The 26,853-nt window shown below is 28.9% G+C and overlaps 1 protein-coding gene across 2 annotated transcripts in view; it reads right to left on the reverse strand.

Moving 5' to 3' along the window:
• The window catches only part of Phax (phosphorylated adaptor for RNA export), a 51,623-nt gene that overhangs the window by 9,303 nt on the left and 15,467 nt on the right, over window positions 1-26,853 (reverse strand). Inside the window, exons 2-4 of one of the 2 annotated variants that reach the window (XM_075361068.1) lie at window positions 20,919-21,307; window positions 10,020-10,240; window positions 4,046-4,137 (exon numbers count right to left, since the gene is read on the reverse strand). In XM_075361068.1, the coding sequence (XP_075217183.1) occupies window positions 4,046-4,137; window positions 10,020-10,240; window positions 20,919-21,307 (702 nt within the window). Of the gene's footprint in view, window positions 1-4,045; window positions 4,138-10,019; window positions 10,244-20,918; window positions 21,308-26,853 lie in introns of both variants that reach the window. The other variant, XM_075361067.1, reaches the window with a different exon arrangement.

The raw sequence follows: 26,853 nt of genomic DNA on the forward strand, positions 1-26,853 counted from the left end.
AAGGAAAACGTTTTGACACCATTGCTGACATTGAGAGGGCCACGACCGAGCAGCTGAAAGCCCTTCCAGAAATGCCTCCAGTCATGGAGTCAACGTTGGGATAAGTGCATTGCTAGCCGAGGACAGTACTTTGAAGGAGATTAAATCTAATTCTATGTAACCTTATTACTTTTTTAACAAAAAATTATTCACCGTATTTTTTAATCACACCTCGTACATATAGTCTGTGTAAATTCACATACAGTTATTTAATCTTTCTGGACTAACATACTGTAAATGTTAGATCATGCTCAGACTTATATTAAAGTAACTCAACTTTATATAGTCATTCTCTGTATGATTTATCACTTCACATTCTCTAGGAATGAATACTATTTTATTTTATTTCTAGTTTAAAACTACTTTTTTTTTGTAAACCCAATTTTTATTATTAACATAAGCCTTCCTTAAAACATAAAACTTAACGTAAAATTAAGCCTTCCTTTGAACAAAACTAAGGAAACTAAACATTCATCAATTACTAAATTTTGAAAAGATGCAAGCCGGGTGATTGATCTTTATTATTATTTGCAAAATAAAGCATATTAAGAATGTTAAAATATCTGTCTCTAGCCATCGTTTTGGAAAATATTAGGGAATGTAATAGTCTGTATACTGATCAGTACTCTTTTACACAATTTTTCTTATTTCTTGGCATAAGCATAATCAAACTCAAAAATGTACACAGTTCATTTATGTTGGTTGGTTTCCAGCGTCGCAAATTTGAACCAGCAAGATTGGTTTGTTCAGAGGCTTGGGTATAATTTGTGTTTGTTTCATTCACTGTATGCTCAATATTGTCAAGCTTTTACAAATTTATCATGTTTACAAACAGATTTCAACAAAAAATACTGAACCTAGTTATAGAATGGCTGGTAACATGATATTATTCTATTTCCAGCTGTTAGCTGCAACCGATTGATAGTGGAAATAATTTATTTTAAAGCCAGTAAGTGCAGCACATATCAGTGAAAGAATTATATTAGTCACATTAACACAATGATAATTAAATTTCTAAAATGAATTTACACAACTATAGTCTGTACGGACAATTTACTGCAGTCATGTAAGCGTGATGCCAGTCCTGAAAGAGTTTAAAGTCAGTTATTTTTACAAGGAATGAATACTAGATCATGGATACTGGTGTTCTTTGGTGATTGGGTTTCAATTAACCACACATCTCAAGAATGGTTGAACTGAGACTGTACAAGACTACACTTCATTTACACTCATACATCATTCTCTGAAGTATTATCTGAAAGGTAATTACCAGAGGCTAAACAGGAAAAAAAGTCCTGAAAGGGTTAAAAGTATTTTTAACAGAAGGTTGCTCTTTGTTGTATAGCTGTAGAAGTTATATCATGGTTTTTTATTTCAGATATAAAGGAGGGATTTTCAATGATTGATAGGCATTCAGTAGGTTTGATTTCTGCACAAGTGATTCCATCTAATTTGGGATGTTACCTTTATTAGAAATTTTTCAACAGGATTTGTTGGTAATGTGAGTCAATAAAACTGATCAGAATTGTCTTGCTCATTCAATCTATGGTAGTACTATTTTATTATGAAGAGATAGTAGCTTGTAATATCTGATCAATAAGTAAGAGACCTCTATACAATTGAAGAGGAGTTAATTATGAAGTATTATAGAAGAGTGGAGTTAATTAAGGGTAATCGTCTTCATTTAATTAGTTGATTCCACTAGTATTTATTTTCACATCTACTAATTAACCACTGAAGAGTGTTTTGTGTTCCTAGTGTGAAAAGGGTGGAGTTGCTGGCTGTTGCTATTCTTAGTAGCTTTAGATATTTTATAAGTTTTAATCCTCGGTAAACTTTATTTATTACTTTGTTTTTGCATAATGCTTTGTGCACTCACTTTTATATAGACTAAGATTATTTTTTATGTTGAAACTATTTTTTTTTCTTCATGTACTAAGAATAGATTTAACAGTTTTGGAGGCATTAATTTCCATACTGTGTTGATAACCCTATTTGCTAAGATAAATCATGACATTGTTAATTTCTTTTATTCTAAAGTTCAATGTTTTTTGGCATATTTTCTAGCTAAAATCCATGTAACTGTCATCTGGCAAACAATCTAATTTTGATATTGTTATCTTTTATAATACTAGGGAGATTTCTGCTGAATACTGAGTGTAGTACTCATCACTGTTCCTTGGGAATAGACCCATCTCTATCTGTTTATAATAAATGAAGAATTCATTGTATTTGACTTTGGTCCATTTTTGATCTAGGAATACTTAAAATATGATTAGCCCCTTTTATGTTAACATCTTTTCATTCATAAATGTGCCTTCTTCTACTTAAAAATGTAAGTTGCTCATGTCCATGACCTTCCTCAAGTTGTATGTGTTGCTTGAGTGATGATAAATGAACAACTCTGCTGATGTCCTTGACATAAATGTGGAAATAAAAATTATCATAAGATTAAATAAATTAACTACAAATACAAATAAAGAGTTTAATAGTTTTTTTATAATAACTACTTGAAAAATGACAATGTAAATTAAATTTACAAATTTTTGGTAGCCCAAAGGATTTATAAGTTTAATACTTCATGATTTTTTTCTTTCCTTGGTTTGTGTAGAATGAACTAGTTCTATGACGAGCACCTTGGCTTCAAATATGAGATCTTTTGGCTCATCACAGGAAACAGTATTCCATAAATCGCAAAGATTTCAAAGGAGTGGTGAAGATTATATAGTCCTGATTCACACAATTTGAATGATTTTATTTTCAGATTTTGACATCTGTAAAGTTAGAAAAGTGTAAAGAATGGCAAAATTAGACTCCGGTCTTTAATGGAATCATGAAACACCTGCTTTTTAAATTTCACACATACAATAATTAATGGCTTATAGCGTTATTTTTCATTCTTGTAAAAAAAAAAAAAAAAAAAAAAAAATGTTAATATGAGTTTTAGAATGTACTGATGGTAGTAGGCACTGTTAGTAATTTAATAGCTGCCTTTTTACTTGTGTAAAGAACATTTATTACTATAAAACTTTTTGATTATTTTTAGAGAAAATAACAAATTTATTTCACACAGTGAATAGTAAAAATAATATACTTGAAAAATTGAACACAATAAGTTGACAACCTTGTATTTACACTTTCACGTCTTACAAAATTAATGATTCTTTATTTTTAATCTAACAGACTAAGCAAAGAGAGGTTACCTCCCTATTGCCTGATATATAATTATAATTTATTTTTCTCAATGTAAAAAATTTTTTAAAATTAATTTTTTTTAGAAATATGATTAATAATAAATAAATGAATTCTAAACCTATACTGCATACAACTTTTGCATTAAATAAAATATTACACCATTATTGATTTTTATCAACAGATGCTTGAAGAGATTCACATTAATTTAATATAGATTAAATTTGAAAATATTCGGTAGTCAAAAGGATTCACAAGTCAAAAAATGTGTGTTTTTTTCTTTCTCTCCTTGAACACATATATGAAATGCAAATAATAAAATGTTCTAAATTATCATTCTAGAAATGCTTCTTTGAACTTCCACAAAACAAATTAAAAATTACTTAAAACGCAAAATCACTTAAAATTACTGACAAGCAAAAAATTGATAACTTAATAATACTTAAGAAATACTTGGCACTGTTAACAAATAAAATAAAATAATATTGGATAATATTAGAATAACATAATATTGATTACTGGATTACAATAATTAAGAAAAGTTAATTTACAAATTTATAAAGTTAACTATTAAACACCAATTGTAACAAGACAATTTATTTACAGGGGTAGAATATTAGGATAAATTTCAATATATTAGCTATAATGATTTTAAATTCTCAAGAGTATTAAAAATTATCCTTATTCTGTTAGAATAGAAAATAATGATTCCATAATCTGATTGTAGTATTTTTAATGACAAATTTTAAAGACACAGAGAAAACATTCACCTAGCAATTAAAGAACACCCTAAATAATTAAACTCTGATCTTACCATAACCATCATTCCTCCATCTTCTTCGATCCGTTTAGTCTCATTATATAAGTCTATTGCCTTTTTATTTCCAAGGACAGTTACTACACGCACTGAAATCAAATTTAAAAGTTAATCAAAATAATAAACTGTTTAAATCACATTGTGTTACCTTGAATCTTTTAAAATGACATTTAATAATTATTAAACAATAATAAATACCAAAAAACATATAAAGACACATTCGACATTACTTAATTTTACTCAACCATGGTAAAATGATTTTTGTTCATTGTACGAGACAGATATGCAAAAACGACATATAGACTAATTTTTTAAATGTGGCTTTGACAATTGGTATTACTCTTTTATAATATTCTAAGTTTTACATATATTTTTTTTTTTGGGAAGTAAAAAAAAAACTGTAATCAATTCCCAAATAATGTTTTACTTTTGGGTCAAACTAAAAAACAAGCAAATTACTTAATAACAATGGAGCAATGATAATACAACAACATTCAAACTTTGGGATTAAAACAGTTTTGAGTATAAATCACTTCATCATATGTAACTGAAAAAAATTCAAAAAATTCTAAAAATTACCACATAATTTTTATGTGGTAATACACATAAAACATTTATGTGTATTAAAACAACACAAAACATTTAATTAAAACTGTACAAGCAGTGTGAAGGGTTACTCCATGGACAACTGAAACTAAGAATAACAGGAGTGTAAAGAGTTCCCTCCTCTCAAAATAAATATAAACTTCAAATTATCAACAATAAAATAAGATTAAAAAATAACTACAACTAGTAACAGATGCATTAAAGTTTGACTGTAAATGCACTTTCTTCAACAAAATTACACTAAGTTTGCCTTATTACTTCCCAACAACAGCTAAAGATATTCATAAATAATTTAAATTTATGCTGCAATACTAGATAGCAAATACAACTTATAATATGATGTTCGATTAAATGGAAAGTGTACCTTACACATAACAGAATGTCTTCAGGTTACATAAGATGGCCATGAGTAATTTTCATATATACAAAGAGTAAATGACAAACTTCTATTTCCTCTAGTTGGTTGTTTATACTGGAGAAAGACCACATCTGTACAATATTCTTTAAGTGGTGAAGCCAGTTCTATTCTACTTGCACTGCCAATCATCACATAGCAATTTCTTCACACAACTTACAAAAATATGCAGCAGTAACGGAATTTGGAAGAGCTGGCTGTTTGTAAGCTTCTTTAGCAGTAATGCCTGTGCACTCATTCCTTTAAATCCTCACATGACTGAGAATCTAGCTGAACTTACACAGGTACTTTGATGAGACAATAAAGTGATTGCCAAATGTATGACTTGAATGTATAACGAGTATTTAATGCTTGTAGGGCATTCATGGAGTTGGTAGATAAGAACATTGGTAAGCCTGGAAAATACTTTTAAAATTAACATTCAAGGAATAGAACGGACACTTGGCTCAACCACCCGTTAGAGCTGGCAAGTAATGATGCACTTAAAATTGATAAAAATATGGTTTTGATAAAACCAACATTTTAATTTAGAAGGTTAAGGTTGTCCTTTCAGAAAGCAACATAAGATATCAGCTGATCACATTGATACCACAGAGAGAAGATTCATCACATCCACCAACAAACTTGCAATAGGATTAGGACGTAAAGGTACCTGTAGCAAGTTGAAAAAGTTGTGAGCTGTCGAGCACCTTCAAAGTAGTAGACTATGTTGAGAAGTAAATAATCTAATCATAGTCCATATGTGCCCAGACCATCATATGGTTAACTATCATGCAAAAATATGTCAGTGCCCCAACATCATATTTTGGATAAGATTCTAAACTTATCTAACATTTTAAAATACAAAGCTTTTAACTCTTTTATATGATCACTATTACCTAACGAACCCAGTTAAATGTAAAATTTAACTGAAGTAAAATTTAAAATATGAGAACAGATCAATTGGATCGATATCCATTAGTTTATTGGGATAGTTAACTGTCATTCAGATGAAAGTAAAACAAGTTCATTTTCTCAAAGGAGAAAAAACCTAACTAAACTGCTGCTTAAAAGTACATTTCTAAATTTGTTATTGTATTTTATAGCAGTCTTTCTGCAATGACTTAACACTTTGTAACAAATATCATATAACAATCAAACCAACAGAGAATACGTAATGGATTAAATTTAAAATACTTATTTATTGTCACAACAAAAAATTTTACACTCTATACATTTCCCTAAGGTACTCCATTATTATCTAGAGCAAAACTATCAGATGCTTGAAATATGTACACAAAAACACAATTACTTAATAGGCCAACATATTTCTATGAACACCCCACTTAAATACAAGTATATTTAAAATACCTGACAGACTTTACCAAAATACTTTTGCTAACTCAAAAAAAAAAAAAAAAACAGTGGGACATACTGACCTAAAAGAAAAACACTTATTACAACTCCTACAGCCATCGAGGTTATCGACAGAAAACCTACCTTGTTTAAAACCATACTGTTTTGAGGGCAAGAAAGTTTTCCTCAAAGTACCAAACCAATATGTAGTTCATAATTCTCTCAATCAATTTACAAAGAATGCTGGTTAAGAAGGTTGATGCATTAATAGTGAGTGAGATGATCAGATTTTCAGAGCAAGAACATGAGATTTGGAAGCAAAAGATATTATGTATGTCTAAAAGTTGTTTTAATTTCATGAGGTGAAATAACATACTTAATTTAATGTTATCATTCCTGGGAAAATGTGAGATTTTTTCAAGTATACTTAAATTTATTAAAAGAAAACAGAATGTTTAATTCATCAAAGAATTTCCAAGTGCTAAAGGAGGCAGTTCTCAATGTAATCTACATCTAAAATTTCTTTTCTGAATGAGAAGATGAGCAACACTAAATGAAAGAATTCTACTAAGGGATTTTTTACTTCCAAGGGTAAGATAATATGAATATCAGCATGGATCAGCAAGTGGAAGGGAGATCATTTTATTTTTTAAAGAAGAAGTCAAGGTATAAAAATAAGAATTTTCAGATTTTTGTGATATATTTTTCGGCATAGCTATCATATAACATACATATTTTATAACAAACATTATTTAGCAAACATAACTTATGTTTATCTGACTGGATGTGGATAATTACATAAGACATTCAATAAATGATATACCAATAATATACTTATGTTAATGTAATAAAAAATTGCTTCTTGAACATCAATTTTTCTTTTAAATTCAATATTTATAAAGTATGGATTACCTATATATATTATACAGTATTATTTAACAACACATAAATTCAATTTTTAATCTCATGACATGTGGTCATTTTTAAAAATTCAATGTATATGAAAGAACTAATGATGAAAGTATTTTCAAAACTGTTTATTGAAAAATAAAGAATGAATTAATGAGAATGCCTTCTTTGTAATTTTTTTTATGCTATTGTTTACTGATCTTGGGAAAGTTTTATGTGTATCCCCAGAAAATACATACAAATAGGTTACGTAAAATTGTTGGCTTTTAAAAATGTAGTTTTGAAGTTAATTTTGGTAAAAATTCTGTTAATTTTAACAAAAAAGGATTTTTTTCAATTTAACTCTTTTAAAATATGAATATTTCATATTTTTTTATTGTATAATGTAACATAAATACAAACCAAAGAATTAGTGAAATATTCATCAAACTATGAAATACTTTTTCATACTACGAATACTTTTTCCTGTATTAATTTTATTGTTAGTGTTACAGGCCAGTAAAGATTAAAAGTATTATTAAGACAAAAAAGTGCTTGAAAGCATAATATTTTCATAACTTAAAATATAAACTTAATTTGTGGACTGTAATTTTTTGTTCTTCATGAAGGTTCATTTGTTTCTGTTAAAAAGAATTTGCTTCATCTACTTTTATCTAAAAACAATATTACTAATAAATAAAAGTATCTCATTCACAACATAATTATTTGGTACTTTCGCAAACCAAACCAAAACAAATCAGCAAGTCCAACAAACATTAACTGCACCCTATAACTCTTTAGACCTTGTTTGTAGTGAATGGAGTATTTAAACTATGATATTTATAGTAATAATTAAGCTAAAGTGTGCGTTAAACAGGTTATATATGTGCAAATAATATATATGACATTTTAAACTTATTTCCCTGTTAAATTAATTTGTCTACTTACACAAATTTTACAAGGGTCATTCAAATATAAATTGGAATTTTGCTGCCTGAGGAACAGTGTATGTGATACGGTGCTGCAGGTAGTTAGTTGGATATGTGTGCAGAGAAGCAGCCAGTCAGCCATGCCCATAGGTCAAGTTCCCATATCAGTAACAGAATATCTGAGCAGGAGGAACAATCATCAGTTGTGCAATAAATTATAATCTGATTTCTTGCCAATGAAGGTATAATCAAATCCTCTGAAATTTTAACAACTTCATTGGAGATGCTATCCTGTCTTAAAACTTGAGTGTTTGATAAGGGCAAAATTTTCTAAGCGGTCATGTTGCAGTAGAGAACAAATGTCACAAGTCATCATCTGTGGACCAGCATCAATGCTGACAACATTCAGGCTGTTTGTGACCTTGTGAAAAGTGATTGCTGTATAACTGTTACTGAAATTGGACTGTGCATACAATGTTGTCAGACACTGTTGGATAAAACAGTGTCGGCGAGGTGAGTTCCACATTTTCTCAATGATGCACAGAGAAATTTCTAGAAAGATAATCTGTCTGCAGCTTCTGAATTGCTTTGAGGAAGGAGAGGCATTTTTGGATCATACTGTGAATTGCAAAAAAATGTGGGTAAACCATTATAACCCAGAAAGCAAGAGAACAAGTATAGAGTGGAGGAAAAATGGGGATTGGGCACTGATCAAGGCCAAGAACTGCTTGCCACACTGAAAAGTTCTGCAAACTGTGTTTTGGGACTTAGGGTGTGCTGCTGATTATTTTCTGCAAGGGCAAAGGACAGTGGGCCATACTACTGCTTATTATTTGATGGGCTGCTTAGTGCAACAAATGATGCAGCAAATGATTTGCAACGTCCTCCTTCACCATGAAAATGTACAGCCACATATAGCAACTTAAGACTTGTGATAAAACTTGCTAAAATTCATTGGACATCTCTTGAACAACCACTGTACTGTCCAGACTTGTCACCATGTGAGTTCCATATGTTTAGGAGGGGAAAAATTCAAAAGCAATGCTGTAGTCGAGCATTATATGTGCAATTGGTTGTTAGGGTAGCCAACTTGTTTTTTTGGTGAGGGAACAGGAAAAATGTATATGGTGGAGAAAATGTATTTTTATTTAAGGAAACTGAAGAAAATAATCTATTTGTAATTTTATCTAATATCAATAAAGCTATGTTAACAGATTCTGGGTTATATTTGAATGATCTTTGTAATATTTGTTAATTAATGGTATATAGTATTTTATTTTTTCAATATTATTTTTAAAATAAATTGTGATTAAAGATGGATAGTTGTCAAAAAATTGCTTTGGGTTATGGAGGTAGGAATACAATAATGTGTACAGCATATAGAATTTCTTTAAAAAATTATAGTAATGTACTTTTAAAAATGAAATTAATTTCTATCAGGGTACAACCAATATTAGTAAACACAGAGATCAATCTGAAAGAAGTGAAGGAAATAATTCTGAAAATATTAGTCATATTTTTTAAATAAGACTAGGGTTTCAGGAATTACTGGACTGGATGACTAATAAAGCAGTTTAGTATTGTGGAACAGTTAACTGCAAGTGAAATTCAATAATATAATGAATATTTCTTATCTAAGGCTTCAACTGTCTGCTGCCATAGACTTTCACTACACATGGTGAAAAAAAATACTGAAAATATATTTGATTCTGTTTTCACTACTATAAAATTACTATATATAATTTAAAAAAAAAAAAAATTGATAACTAATTTTGAAATAAAATCTGAAAATACTCACAAATCAGATCTTCCTTTGTTTCCAATAATTTAGAGGCAATATCTTTCGCAACATCTTCAGGAGAATCTGAATCCGTAACAGATAATTCAGATATAGTACGTTTAATAGCATTGGCACCTTGTCTATGCTCTTGCCAATCTCTATCTTTACTTCTCTGTCGTATGTGCCTTTGTTTTCCACACTCTCCACGACGCCTCTTGTAACCCCTTGAATAATTTAATCTGCTGCACAAAATAACAACTTAACAGAATTACTTCAACACAAGATACATACAATAAGGAAATTTTGTTTTTGAGTTCTGGTCAGTTCATTGGTTTTATGTCATTCTCAATTTCATTCTCTTTTGCATCAATCTTTTAACCCTAACATATTAACTGAGTGTATATTCTAAATATGTACAATAAACTTTATCTTCTAGAAATCCCTCTATTACTGTCATAAATTAAACCTATGTCTTTAATATAAAGCCTACCATTCTAGTGCCTTACACAAGATTCTGCATAAATTTCACTTGTATACTATAAACTCTTTTTACAGATTTACAAATGCCATCTAGATAGTTTTATTCTTATCTGTCTAATATTAATTTATAGGATAAAATGTCCTCTGTAGTTAGAAACAAAATTGATCTTTTATCTGATACATTTCTGCCACACATTTGATTTTTCTGGAAACTATGCTTCTAACAAGGGTAGGTAGTCAGCTTATAACAAAGTTTATTGATGCCCTTTCGCAGAGTGGTAGTCCCTTTTTTAAATTTAAAATCTGCTTCAACTTAAGTTTTATTTCTGAGTGAACTTATTTAAGATTTTTGAGAGTTTAAAGTAGCTTATTTGTGTATCTGCAGCAATACAGCTGAGTAGTGAGCATTTCCATCTTGTAATTGAAATGAATTGGGTCCAAGTCTCCATATCAGGTTTTTAATGTATTTTTTTCTTTATAGATACATTAACAGAAATAATTTTTTATGTAGTATTTATAGTAATATTTATAAGAACCAAAAAAAAAATAAACAAATCTTGTGTTTGCAAATTATTATTCTCTTTGAATGTAACAATTATTATAGTGTATGTAATATCTGAAAGTGGGCCCATATTACGCTACGGCATCCCCTCCACTGTACTTGTACTTACACCACTAGCAAAAGTAATGTATTCCAAAAGTCACATCAATCACTTTGCAATTACTTGCACCGATCTAATTATGACTTCACTATTATATTAACAAAATATGTTCTGGTAATTTGTTATTACAAATAAAATTATTCATGCCTAACATTTTGTTCAAGATGTATATGAAGTACTTTATTTATTTCTTGAAAGTATATGTATTTTTTCAAGTATGTTAAACTAGGGTTTGCTATAAATAAACAGTAACAATGATGTAATACAAGAGTATATGAAATGAGTTGTTTATTTATTATAGGCATAATATTAGATTGTATAAAAAAAAATCATAAATAAAGTATTACAGAAATATGAGTAAAAGTAATAATTATAATCATTACTAAATTTATTATAAAAAAGTTTGTTGTAATAAACATAAAATTAATTTAATTAATTAAAATGTTAATTTGTACTAATAAACGTAAAATGATTTCATACAAAATAATTTATATAATAGCTGAAATAAATAAATAAACAGATGAAATACATATTTGATAATTAAATGACAGATTTACATAAATAGAAAAAGTAATAAAAGTAAGTCTGTATCATTGGAGGTCTTACTTTTGTGTTAACCAGTAGCACGTGTTCCGCACGTCAGGTTATAGTAGGGTAGAGGGAGTTTGTAAGGAGGACCTGCCTTTAGATTTTACAAATACTATATCCTAATAAATAGACTTTGATAAATGTAACTACGCTAATTTTAATTTTCAGTTTGCCTGCTACAATCAAGAAATTTTGTTTTTTTGTTTTTAATATCCTACAGACACACTAAACATTAAAATAAATTTATTTAATTTTTTTTTCGTTTTGTGAAACCTATCTGTTGTCTACTTGTTCATCCATTCCCTATTTGGGCCCCTACTCCCACACATTCATAAGATTTTTAGGTCAATAATTGTTAATTTTAAAAAAATATACAGGTAACATAAAGTTCGTAGTTTGTTAGGTTCCTATAATAATAATATTAATGTATGTAAAGAAAAAAGTATAAAATAACATGACATGAACCTGATGCATCTCGATTATGAGACTGGAACACTCAGCAATTGGCTGCTGCCATGCTGTAACTGCAGCTATACAAGTAAGCTACTTGGAAATCTTTAAAACAAGTTTATTTGGAAATGGGAGCTAATTGGTAGCTGCTACTTCTGATTTAAAGCAGAAACCACCACTCATAGAACCCTGCAAAAGTGCATCTATAAACTCCATAGTAAGTTGAGACTGCCTTGATGCAGTCAACTTACTATTTTGATGCATTGAGAAGTTAAACTGATTGTACCAATTTTCTATTATATAGAGCAAAATAATATACAGTTATCACATGTGATTAAATTGATATTAAAGCTTTTTTGCATAAAATGAAAAAAAAAAAATGCCATGATGAATGCCATCTTCTACACCAAATTAAAATCTTATAATGTAGAAAAAAAGAGATGCAACATAATACCAATTTATAACAGAATAATAACAATATGTAAAACACATGGAACAACCACCAAATTTTTTAAATTATGTTACTTAACCAAAAAAATTACACTTCCATAAATAATTAAACATACTTCATCAAAATTAAAAGTAATTATAATTTAACATTAATTAAACAATAAATAAATCTTTTAATTAAAAATTCATTTTAAAATTTTTAATTATATATAAGTATGCTATTATACTAAGGATATTATGTACTGAATTTTATATATTTTAAATTTTATTAACCCATTCATTATTGAATATTTATCTCAGACCACTGGTTCTTATTACTGACTTTTTGTCTTATTTTTAATTTCATGAACTTACCTTTACAATTTGATTTTATATCATCCTCACACTGATTTTCATTTGTCTTATTATTTGAAATTCATTAAGTATTTTAATAAATAAAATACTGGTTTTGGATACTAAACATGATTTTTTACTTTACCGATTTTAATTTGTTTAGATAAAATTTATTTAAATAATTGTTTATAAGACCATTGTTTTTTTTTTAACTATCTTAAACATTAATTTTATTTATGTTTTACTTATGATGTTTAATTTTTGGTTATTTTTTTAGATTGATTATGCTTTTATTTCTCCCTCTATGAATCGTGAGACCTTGCCATTGGTGAGGGGGCTTGAGTGCTCAGTGATTCAGAGTAGCTGAACCGAAGGTGCAACCATATCGAAGAGGTATCTGTTGAGAGCCAGACTAAGGAATGATTCCTGAAAGAGGGCAGCAGCTCTTTCAGTAGTTGTTAAGAGCGTAGGTCAGGAAGACTTAAACGGCCATATCAACATCACTCAGTCCTCTGAGTACTGCGCAGCTGAAAGCAACGGAAAACTACAGCTGCTTTTTTCCAAGAAAATGCAGCTCTCTTCATTTTCATATAGCAATCAATGATCGCCTTCCTTGGTAAAATTTTCCAGAGGTAAACTAGTCCCCTGTTTGGATCTCCGGGTGGGGACTAAAGGAAGGGGGTCACCAGAAAATTAAAAAATAACATTCTACGAGTCGGAGCATGGTATGTTAGAAATTTAAAAAGAGGTTGGTAGGTTAGAAAATTTAAAGAGGGAAATGGATAGGATAAATTTAGATGCAGTAGGAATTAGTGAGGTTTGGTGGCAAGAGGAAAACAACTTTTGGTCAGGTGATTTTAGAATAATTAACTCAGCTTCAAATAATGGGCAGGCAGGAGTAGGTTTCGTAATGAACAAGAAGATAGAAAAGAGAGAAAGAGAAAGAGAGAGAGAAGAGTATTTCAAAATGCATAGCGATAGAATCATTGTAATAAGGATAAAATCAAAATGTAAACCGACAACGATTGTTAACGTCTATATGCCTACAAGAGCTCATGATGATGATGATGAGGTAGAGTGTGTATACGAAGAAATTGACTAAGCAATTAAACACATAAAAGGAGATGAAAATTTAATAATAGTTGGGGATTGGAATGCAAGCATTGGAAACGGCAAGGAAGGAAATATGGTGGGTGAATACGGGCTGGGCAAAAGGAATGAAAGAGGGAACAGACTTATACAGTTTTGCACGAAGTATATTTTAGTAATTGCCAACACCCAGTTATCATAATAGAAGAATATACACATGGAAAAAGCCAGGCAATACTGCAAGGTATCAGATAGATTACATCATTGTTAAAGATTTAGAAATCAATTCGTTGACTGCAAAACTTACCCTGGAGCAGACATTGATAGCGACCATAATTTAGTGATAATGAAATGTAGATTGGGGTTTAAAAACCTGAAGAAAAGGTGTCAGATGAATTGGTGGAATTTAGAGAAGCCTGCGGAAAAGGAGGTAAAGAAGATTTTTGAGAAGGACATTGAAAGAGGTCTAAGTAAAAAAGATAAGGTAGAAAATGTAGAAGGATGGGAAAATGTTAAAAAGGAAATTCTTAATCAGCAGAAGCGAACTTAGGTAGAACAAAGAGAACAGATAGAAAACCTTGCGTTTCAAATGATATATTGCAGCTGATTGATGAATGTAGAAAATATCAGAATGCTAGTGATGAAGAAAGTAAAAACAACTATCGACAATTAAAAAATACTATAAACAGGAAGTGCAAACTAGCAAAAGAAGAGTGGATTAAAGAAAAGTCTTCAGAAGTGGAAAGAGAAATGAACATTGGTAAAATAGACGGAGCATACAGGAAAGTAAAGGAAAATTTCGGGGAACACATTAAAATCCAATAATGTGTTAAACAAAGATGGTACACCAATTTATAATATGAAACGTAAAGTCGATAGGTGGGTGGAATAAATTGAAGTTATATGGAGAAAATGAATTAGAAAATGGTGTTAGAGGAAGAAGAGGAAGCTGAAGAGGATGAAATCTGAGAAACAATACTGAGATCTGAATTTAAGAGAGCATTAAAAGATTTGAATGGCAGAAAGGCTCCTGGAATGGACGGAATACCTGTAGAATTACTGCACAGTGCAGGTGAAGATGCGATTGATAGATTATACACACTGGTGTGTAATATTTATGGAAAAGGGGAAGTTCCGTTAGACTTCAAAAAAAGTATTATAGTCATGATACCAAAGAAAGCAGGAGCAGATAAATGTGAAGAATACAGAACAATTAGCTTAACTAGTCATGTATCAAAAATCTTAACTAGAATTCTGTACAGAAGAGAGGAGAATGGAAGAAGTGTTAGGAGAAGACAAATTTGGTTTCAGGAAAAGTATAGGGACAAGGGAAGCAATTTTAGGCCTCAGATTAATAGTAGAAGGAAGATTAAAGAAAAACAAACCAATGTACTAGGCATTTATAGATCTAGAAAAGGCATTCGATAACGTAGACGAATAAAATGTTCAGTACTTTAAAAAAATTAGGGTTCAAATACAGAGATAGAAGAACAATTGCTAACATTTACAGGAACCAAACAGCAACAGTAATAACTGAAGAACATAAGAAAGAAGTCATAATAAGAAAGGGAGTCCAACAAGGATGTTCCCTATCCCCGTTACTTTTTAATCTTTACATAGTACTAGCAGTTAATGATGTTAAAGAACAATTTAGATTCGGAGTAACAGTACAAGGTGAAAAGATAAAGATGCTACAATTTGCTGATGATATAGTAATTCTAGCTGAGAGTAAAAAGCGTTTAGAAGAAACAATGAATGGCATGGATGAAGTCCTACGCAAGAACTACTGCATGAAAATAAACAAGAACAAAACAAAAGTATTGAAATGTAGTAGAAATAATGAAGATGAACCACTGAATGTAAAAATAAGAGGAGAAAAGATTATGGAGGTAGAAGAATTTTGTTATTTGGGAAGTAGAATTACTGAAGATGGATGAAGCAGGAGCGACATAAAATGCTGAATAGCACAGGCAAAACAAGCTTTCAGTCAGAAATATAACTTGTTTATATAAAAAATTAATTTAAATTTCAGGAAAAGATTTTTGAAAGTATACGTTCAGTGTCGCTTTATATGGAAGTGAAACTTGACAAGAAGCTTGAAAAGATTAGAAGCTTTTGAAATGTGGTGCTGTAGGAGAATGTTAAAAATCAAATGGATGGATAAAGTGACAAATGAAGAGGTATTGCGGCAAATAGATGAAGAAAGAAGCATTTGGAAAAATATAACTAAAAGAGATAGACTTATAGGCCACATATTAAGGCATCCTGGAATAGTCGCTTTAATATTTAAACTTGAGGGACAGGTAGAAGGAAAAAATTGTGTAGGCAGGCAACGTTTGGAATATGTAAAACAAATTGTTAGGGTTGTAGGGGGTACACTAGATGGATGGGGGGGGGGCACTAGATAAGGAATCTTGGAGAGCTGCATCTTGACTGGTTTGATGCAGCAAAAAAAAATATGCTTTTATTTATTCAAACAATTTTTTTATTGTCTTTTGGTTTTTGAATATTTGTTTTTTTTCTGTTACTGTTTTTATAGGTTTTTTTTTGTTATGATTATTATTTTTTAGTTTTTGGTATTTGAGATGGTGTTCTGGGTTTAACATTATTGGTTTTTTAATTCATAGGTCTAGAAGAGATTATTTGGGTAGTTTATCTTTATGTTAAGGTTTATTTATTTATTTTTCTTTGTTCCTTCTTTGCTTTTTAAACAATTCATTTTTTGTACATAGTTTATTTTTCTCTCCTTTTTTTGGGTTTATTTCTTTTTTTTTTGTAATTGATAAGCCATCTTATGTATTTTGTTATCTAAGAAGATGAATTTGTATTGTTGTAAGTTTTATATTTTCTGTTTTAATTTTTTATTATTTTTTTAATTTTGGATTTTATTGTTGTTGATTTCTTTAATTTTTTTGTTTTTGAATGTAGATTAATTCTTGTTTTTTTATTGGTTTTTGGTTGAGGGTATCAACCTGAACGACAGAGTGGGATAATGCTACATTTTACCTATTTGTTCTCGTGTGGTAAATTTCAAAACAGTTTTTTAACTGTAACGGTATTTTACATTTTTTACACTAATATATTGCTTCTTTAATTAATCTTTAGCTGGAACATACTTTACCCTCTTTGTAGGTTTAGCCTTACTAGTTGGGGGAATTTTTTCTATAAAACGAGCCCAAAATTTTCTCTGCTGCTGAAGCAGAGATATCCCTGAAGTTGAGGTTGACCACTGGTGGTCTTATCTTGGAGTTGAATTGAATTTATTATCTGCTCGCTTAAATTTAACCGAAAATCAGTTAATTTTATGGCTTTTCCTGTTATATTTCTATGAATAATGCTTGCATTATACAAGGCATCATCAAAAAGGTAAAAAAATAATTTTTTATACTCCTCATTACTGGGAATGACGCCAACCTTTGGTCTTGTTTATCTACCCCTCCCTTATATTTGTTGTAATCAAGAATTGCATTAGGTTTCAGGATTTTTTGGGATTGTGGTTTCTAATTTCTCACTGGCTCACCGTTCTCCTTTTTTTATTTGTATAAATTTATTTTTTTACTTGTGGAGGGATATTTTACCTACAACTTCTAACTGTTCCAATACAGTAGGTATTTTTTTTTTAGAAGCTCATGAAATAGACGAGCTGCACTGCACCAATTGCCAATGTACAATATTCTCCATTCATTCATTCAGATTACTAAACATATCCAGAACAATTTTTCAGTAGCCAGAAAATCACTACCATAACTAATAACCAGAACTGTCCTTTCCATTATAAATTTTTAAATTATAACAGAAATGAGAGCAAACGATTGCAATTGATATAAAACATTGTACTTCCTTATAAAATGAAACCCATAACTCTATCTTGCAGTAGAATGTTAATATACATGCTTAAATATAGTGATGGACAGGGTCCGTTGTACATTACAAATTCTGACCTAACGTAAAAGTTAAATTAATAGCAGCACGATTCATTGTTATTAAATTCCTTCTTAAAATAAAATTTTAAGAAACATGACATCATGCTGGAAAAATTTACTAACGTTTTCTATACAAAGAGAGTTTTTTTGTGAATACACACACTCACACAGACTTGGACAATTCGACGAAATAGTGGTGGGGTTAGACCTGTGACACCATGAGAAAGCGTCAGTTATATGCGTGATTTCGTCTTTGCAAGTTGTGTGTAGTGAGTATAAAAAAAAACAACTGATAATGAAATTATACAAACTATGGATTATAAGGAACACAGGTATGAGAATTTTAAATAAAAAGTCACTCCATAAGAAACATTCTTGGATCTACTAGAAGATTTCTTACTCGTCGATTAATTTTTTTAAAGAAAATAACTTTAAAAATATTATTAAAATTGTAACTTGTTAAAATGGCAGAACTATGTGTAAAATTATAATTAAAACTAATCTTGGATTGGCCAATTCTTTAGAAGATATGTATTAGTAAAATATTTTGTTAATGTTTGATTTGTGCAAGTAGTTATGCAATAGCAGTTCTACGAACAAAACAAGTAGACAAGTTACAGGGCTTTTGAGTCAAATGTGTTAATCATCATTTTCTTTATTTTTATAAGTAATATGTATCATTCATCGCTGTTAGTAATATTATTTCATGTAATAAATTTTTTGTAATTTTCTTGTAAAATTTGTGAGAACATATGCAGCATAGTCCTAGAACATTATTTTGCAAATCCCTACTATTTTATGTACATTTTTTTGTTAAAAAAAAAGAAAAATTTAAATTATAAATTAAAATTTTTTGTGTTATTAAATTTGATGTTTTCAAAAGGTTTACTGTTTGGTATAAGATAATGGAAGCTTACAGTCTTTCATAATTATACCATGAAAAATCATGATGGGCCATATCCGTTTTGGACATGTTTCGTTATCAATGGGTTAATACAAACCACCTATATAGAATATTGTTATAAGAAGTACTTACCTGAATTTTATCAAGAAAGTACTTTTGTGGGATCCCACATTATCAGTCATGATTGAATTATTTAATTGTAATAAGACGTCTATATGTATAGAATTTAAAATATAATTTTAACAGTACAGAGGAATAATATGAATTTAAAAAAATTAATTTCAGTAATATATATATAATTTAAAAAGAGTAAATCAAATACATAACTCTTTTACTTCATCTGTCATAAACACGTTAATTAAATGATAATATGAGTGTTATTACAAAGATCATCTTCCTTCCTAATTATTAATTGTTAAAAGGCAGTACGAAACAGGCCTACTAATTTTCACAAAGTTTATATTTCTGACAGGTAAATGAAATTAATAAGTTTCTAAACCAATCAGAATGAAAATTTTTTGACAGAAACAATCTGATGATATAACATTCTAAATTCTAATCTCAGAAACTTTAGATGGTAAAGCTGTACTGGTGTAACAAATGATGTACTGCAAAGGAAAATGTAATCAACAGAATAATGTACTACAGTTCATTCATCAATAATCAACCAAGTAGTAAAAATTTATTATTTTGAAGTAGCACAGCAGTAAATATTTATTACATAACAAACTTAATATGAAGAAATAGATATGTTTGTTTTTTTGTAAGTTATGTATTTTTTGTAAGCAGATGCCTTAATCAAAATTAAAATAAAACATGCATACTTCAAAAGTTAGATAATTTTTTCTCCACAAAGTTTCACACAGTGAAACAACTTACAACTAATCCAGAAATAACAGAGAGATAAAACTGGACAATCCGTTAAAAGATCTGAACTTATAAATTTCCATATTAAGCTATAATGCATATTACCTTAAGCCTCAAAATTAATTAATAATATCTTGTGTATATATATGTGGATGTTTATTTGTTTGCCCTGTTCCTATACCACTCATCTGATTGTGATGAAACTTTGGTTAGTTATTGTGCACACGCCTGTGAAGGTTTATGAGTTAGTTTTGACCCACTAAGTGGTGCTGGGGATTGAGATATTTCAAAAATTTGTATTTATAGTCAGATTTGCCTCATATTCAGAATATATGAATTAGTTACGTGAAAAGAAATATTTTTGCAAAAAATGGAGCCGCTAGATGGTACTGAGGTACAGATATTTAGAAAAATTTCATTTATGGACCGATGTGGCTCATGTTCAAAATATAAATTTGTTACGTGAAAAGAAGAACTTTTGCAAAAACTAAACCTGCTAGGTGGTGTCAATGTCGAGATATTTATGAAACAAACAAATATATGTTCTTGTACATATATAAGACAATGTTCATGTGTGACCGACTTGCAAGGAAAAAGGGAGAAAGGAAAAATGGAAAAAATAAAAAAGGGAAATGGATAAAATGAGAAAAAGGTAAAGGGTGAAAAGGGAAAGGTTAAATTTTGTGAATTCTGTAATGTTCAAACTTTCAATTGTATTCATTTAATCTATATATGTATATACTCAAATCTAGCAACAGCAAAACATTGCTGGGTCTGCAAGTGTATATATATATATATATATATATATATATATATATATATAAATGAATGTTTGTTTGTTTGTCCTGCATGCATTTCTATACCATTCATCAGACTGTGATGACACTTTGGTGAGTTGTGCGCACGGCTGTGAAGATTTCTGAATTAGTTTGAACCAGCTAGGTGGTTTGATTTGGCTCATATTCAGAATATGTTACATTGAAATAAATACCTCTGCAAAAAAACTGACCTGCTAGATGGCACTGGGGTTTTATCATACATTCATCTGTATTCATTTAATCTATACATATATATATATATATATTCATATTCAAATCTAGCAACGGTGAAGCATTGCCAGGTCAGATAGCAATTAATAAATACATAATAACCAACAATATATCACATATACCTGAGTTTTTCATCTTCATGGTCTAACTCAGTTATTTGTTCATGATCATCCTCAAGACGATATTTCATTTGGTAATCATATGATTCCACATTTCTGCTTCTATCAATTTTTTCAACACCACAATTAACAAGATTCTCTGATAATGTTTCTTCTTGAAGACCTATACTCCAAACATTATACTTATTTGTAGATTTACTACTTAAGTATTTGAATTTATTATGTTTTGTAAGCTTCTGTTTTTTTGGTCTTAAATATGGCTCAATATCACTATCTTCCTCAGTATCACTACTAGAAAGGCTTACTTCATCACTACTTACTGAAGATGTACCATTTACATAGTTAATATCTGTGGGTAATGAAGGCCTTTCTAATGGTGTATAATCAACTACCTGTAAACAAAATTAATTATTAGATAATTTATAAGAGATAAACCCAAAAATTCATTGCAAACAAAAAACAAGACTAACATAAAATTATTAATTATAAAGTAAATGAAATTAAAACATCAATAAAGTGTATAACTTTAAAAAAAAACAACAAAAAAACACGCAAAATAACACATAAAAGATGGATAATCTACATTTAAATGTCAGTTAAAGGTTTATGAAAATGGAATATTTTTCAATTTTTTTTATTAAATGAGAGAGTATTTTAAAGCAAAATAAATTCAGTTCCATAATTAAGATACAAGACACAGCAATCATATACCTACTGACAAACAAAAAACTGACTAATTTCAGGTGCTATAAAAAAAATTGATACGAATTAGGTTTTTTATTAGATCTTTTATCTATCTTTCAATTATGATTATTACAGTATACTTCCATAATATATAAATAATTCATTAATAATGGAACATAATTCTATCACACTTCAATAACATTTTAATTACCAATAAACTACAGGTACGCTAAACACACTTAAGATAAATTTAAAAAATGTATTTTAAAGAGAAAAAATTATATAGTAGTTTGCTTATTTGTATATACATCAAATATTTATTTATGTTGAAAGGTATAGTTTTGTTAGAAGTAGCTACATTAAATGAGCAATTTGGATATGAAGCTGTTGTATTCTGATTGAGCCAATGGCGGATGATGTAGCTTTTAGAGAACAGTAAATGAAAAATATGCTTGATGTGAGGAAATGAAAAAGAAAAAAAAATATGTTAATTTGCAGGTAAAAACACAATTCTGAAAATTTCATAATTTAATTTTCAGATATTTTGAGGAAGATTAGTGCTAATTCAAAATTTCTTTATACTATAAAACATCATCTTAGTATGTAATAACTGTTAATGTCAGAATGTAACAGTGAAGCATCCTTTCTTTTTCTGTTAAGCCTCCAGAACCACCATAAGGTATTACTTCAGAGGATGAATGAGATGAGATGTATGAATGTAAATGAAGTGTAGTCTTGCACAGTCTCAAGTCAACCATTCCTAAGATGTGTGGTTAATTGAAACGAATCTAGTATTCAAATTTCTTAAAAGTTACTTATTTTTAAAGTTATTTAAAAATAACCTTATTTTAAAAGTTATTTTTTAAAGTTCCTTTACTAGGATTTGAACCTTAGAACTTTCGACTTCAAAATCAGCTGATTTGAGATGATGAGTCATCACTAGACCAACCCGGTAGGTTTAAGTGAAGTAGCCTTCCAAAATATATAAGATGTAATCAAACTAAAAAGAAAAAAATCATTGTCAGATTAAAATAGTATATCTCAGTATAATTATTTTGAACCAGACTACATCTCAGCTAGCATAATTTCTTGTAGAAATTAATATAAACTGATCCAATAAATTTGTAAGTTTTCTAGCACTTTTCACATTATATTAAAAAATGAAAAAAAGTTAGGGGGATTAAGCTTATCCAACACGTAAAACAAAAAATTATAATTTTTATGAATCAAATAAAATTATGAAGGAGTTCACAAATTTTCACTAAGAATTCATTTAGTTTAAAAAATTTATCATTTTAGTAATGGCTTGCTTTACAATTCTTTAGGGAAAGATCAAATAAAAGGTTGAAATTTGAAATAACTAGTTTTACAGGTTTGTCCTGTAAAAAATTAACTCTTTATAGAAAATAAACAAAAGTGAGAAAAAATACAATTTCATTCAGCTGTGCAGTTCTACTTCTTATTGGTCAAGGATGAGGGCATAATAATTGAATCACTTGCTATATATAACCTATTAAACCAGATTATTTGCAGCTACTGTATAACATAGAATGATGGTTTAAAAACCCAGAACAGGGAAACCTAGTACAAGTACATTTTCCTGAAATTACATAAGGTCTCCTCTAAATACCTGCTTTGAATGTTTTTTCTTTTTAAAATATCTGCTATGAAACAGATCTCATTAGCTAATGATACCCTGACAAGCAGCTAAAATATCATTTGGAATGCTACACGTGTCTACTAGTTGGTGTTTCACTGTAGAGCACTACTGTTAGCTTTAAAAAAAAAGATACCATGGACTAAAAGGCATACGAACTTAACTTTCCCAAATTATTTGGTATGGGATTAATTATTCAAGCTTAATATTAATTTTTACTGCTTATTAATGACACATCAAATGTTTCTTTAACAATAAACGTTATTTATTTTTAAAAATTGATTTTTCATATAGCAACAAAACATTGCATGCATAATAAAATCAGAAATTTTTTTTTATTTCTTTGGTAAAATTTTTTTTTTTTTTCTTTTTCAGGGTGTAAAATGCTTTCATGTTATCGTCCAGAATCTGTTAATATGATTTTAAATCAAACATATACCTAAATGTTCTAGATTATAAAATTTTATATTTTGTTTTTTAATTTATACTAATTTTTTTAAGTCTTAACTTATTCTGCAGACTAATAATATAATATTAGCAGAAATTAAAAAAGTTTTTTTTCAACAAGAATTGGACCAAAATAAATTAATTTAGCAAGTTATTACAGTTACAGATTAAAATTATTAAATTTTTAAAGTTTAAAAATAAAAATAAATTTAAAAACATTTACAATCTCAAATGCAAATACATTTATGATATTAGTTATCAGAAATGTATTTGGATTTGGGATTAAATATTTTTTTTAATGTCATTAAACTGAATATATTGTAATTTCAGATAATTTTTCTAAAAACAAATTTCACATTAGACTTTCTTTTTAAAATCAGGTCTACAGTGAATGAATGAACTATTTTAAATGGTTTTTAAACAATGATAACAAAGCCCTAAATTTACATTTCACCAAGATCAAATATTTTATCACCTTTGATTTAATAGTTAATGTCTAATTTCAGTTAGAAGATAGATAATTTGGTACTTACGTATTAACACCACCGCAGCTACAGCTTTATTTAAAAACAAAATAGTCAATCGGATTTCGGCGGAAAATGAACAGTCTATCTATTAATTTTAATAAATGTTATTTATATTTATTTATTTTATTAACATAATTTAACCAAACTTAACCTACGCTCGCTAACCTTGACACCATAATTAACACCATAATTTTTTGAGTATTTATTTAATAAATTCAGTAATTATTGCAATTATTTATTATTTAAATAATCAAAACACTCCTGTTAATTAGTCAAGGTTAGCGAGCGAAGCGAGCGTAGGTTAAGTTTGGTTAAATTATATTTATAAAATAAATAACCATTTATTAAAATTAATAAAAAGACTTTTGAATCTATGTTAAACTATGTATCGGCCCATTTTCCACCGAAATCCGATTGATTACTTTGTTTTTAAATAAAGCTGCAGCTGCGGTGGCGTTAATACGTAAGTACCGATAATTTAATAATATAATCTTCTGCAGCTGATAACAAACTGAGTGGTTTATTTTTCTATGGTGAGGTAAAATTATTAAAAAAAATCAACTTGTGGCAGGAAACCAAACCTAGGAGAAAACTAATTAGAAGCCAGTTACAGTGGTGAATATTGACTAACGACTTCCCACATGATTTTAATGTTCTGATTAAGAAACACAAACAGTAAATGAAATACGTGGTTATTATTTTCAGTAGTAGTATTATTTTCTGAGTAGTCGAAGGAATTTTACAAAAAAATTCCACAAACCACTCAAATCTAATAATGAATATAATCAATTTAACAGCTTCTAATTTTCAAACAATATCATTAATATAACAACACCGTTGGACAGAAACAAAAGAGATTTTTACTACATCATATTTCTAACGGTGTTTAAAATTGTGCTTAACTGTATAATTCATAAGATTAAGATGCAAAAATCATTAACAGGAAAGAAATTAAATCTTTATAACAGGGTAAAACAATAGTAATGAAATATGAATAAAGAAAGTTAAAGAAGAAAAAATTATAATGTGTTTGAAAGGAAGGATGCATTTCTTAGGCTCTTGGGAAAATATTTATGGCATTAGATGGCTACATTGTGCTGTTTAATTTTTTTTTACTGGTGAAAGCATTGAATTTGCTTTAACAGTAAAATATTCACTTTTACATTTGGTATTTGTAGAGGTTTGAAAAGATTTAAGATTTTAGAATAGATTTCTTAAGTACATTTGCATACCTCTGAATAATCCAAAAAGCTTTGGTTGTTTAGATGGTTAATGAAAGTAAGATACATTGTTTCAATCAAACTGCAATAAAAAATAACCATCAAATATTTCAGATTTTAAAATGCTTCCTAAAATCAATCCACATACCCTTCTGATTTCCCCTACTCTTATAACGCAGCAGAGGTTCGCAAAAGGTGTCTTACAGACAATCTTACAAAGGGTACTGTGAGTGTTTGTTAATGAAAATATAACTCTTTGCCATCCTTTTATATTCCTTCTTATTGCAATAAGGAGTAAATCATTTGATTCTTTACACTTATGATACTGACAGCATTATAATATAAAACAGTTGGGAGTTTCTTTACAGGGCTTATTAGGTACCTAATATATTAACAGGACTTTTATCATTGTAAAGAATGAAACCTTAAGGTTATCCTTTCAGTTGCTTGAGGTGTTCTCCTTTAAAAAATTAATTTTTACATTATTCTTCTATTAGGATAATTTTTCTTAATTCATTCACAAATTAGATCACAGTTATAAGGTAGTTCTTAAGTATTATTAGTTGTCAGTTGATTAAAGTTGTACTGCTATTTTAAAGAGAATAAATAAGGTTTTTAGTAAATAAACTATTTTTGCCAGAACAACATGCTCTTGTGCTGATGAAAACTAGGTAACAAAGAGATACAGGATAGAGAAAATAAATGTTTATCATGTTTCAATAGAACGATAATAAAAAACCTTCTGCATATCAAAGGGATTTATATAGTCTGTAATTAATTATTTAGATACTTGACATCAAAAATAAAATATATTAAAAGTATATATCTATGGCCTTTGTAGCTTTCTTTCTAGCAGAAAATATTCATAATTAAATAGAAAAACTCAACGTAGTAAAGAGAGAAAGAATTTCTTATTCAGAAAAGAGATGGATGAAACAAGAAAATATCAAAAGCAGATCAGCACAAGTAAGCAACTCTCAAATCTTGAAAACAATAAACCCAAACTACCAAATAAATAGTTATTTAACAATCATTATGTTGAAAACAAAAGAAATATTTATAATAAATAAATCAAATATCAACAGACAGATGGGAGTGTAAAGGCTCAAACTTAAATTAAAAATTGATTAAATTCCAAATGTTAAATGTAACAGAAAAAAATTCAAAATTTTGTTTTTGGCATCATAAAAAAACCATATCAATCCTATCCTAAATGGTATTAATATTTTTCACAATTTCAAATGCAGCACAGCTGGTTAGAATATGATGAACCATAACATAATTATTTTGAAGCATCAGCAGACAAAATGAGAAATTCATGCATTACACTGCCGAGTCTCAAATTTTAACATGCTGATTTTTTTTATAGACTATCTTGCACTAATGATTTCTAAGGCATTATA

The sequence above is a fragment of the Lycorma delicatula genome, chromosome 3, assembly GCF_047948215.1.
Source record: "Lycorma delicatula isolate Av1 chromosome 3, ASM4794821v1, whole genome shotgun sequence".
Taxonomy (NCBI): domain Eukaryota; kingdom Metazoa; phylum Arthropoda; class Insecta; order Hemiptera; family Fulgoridae; genus Lycorma; species Lycorma delicatula.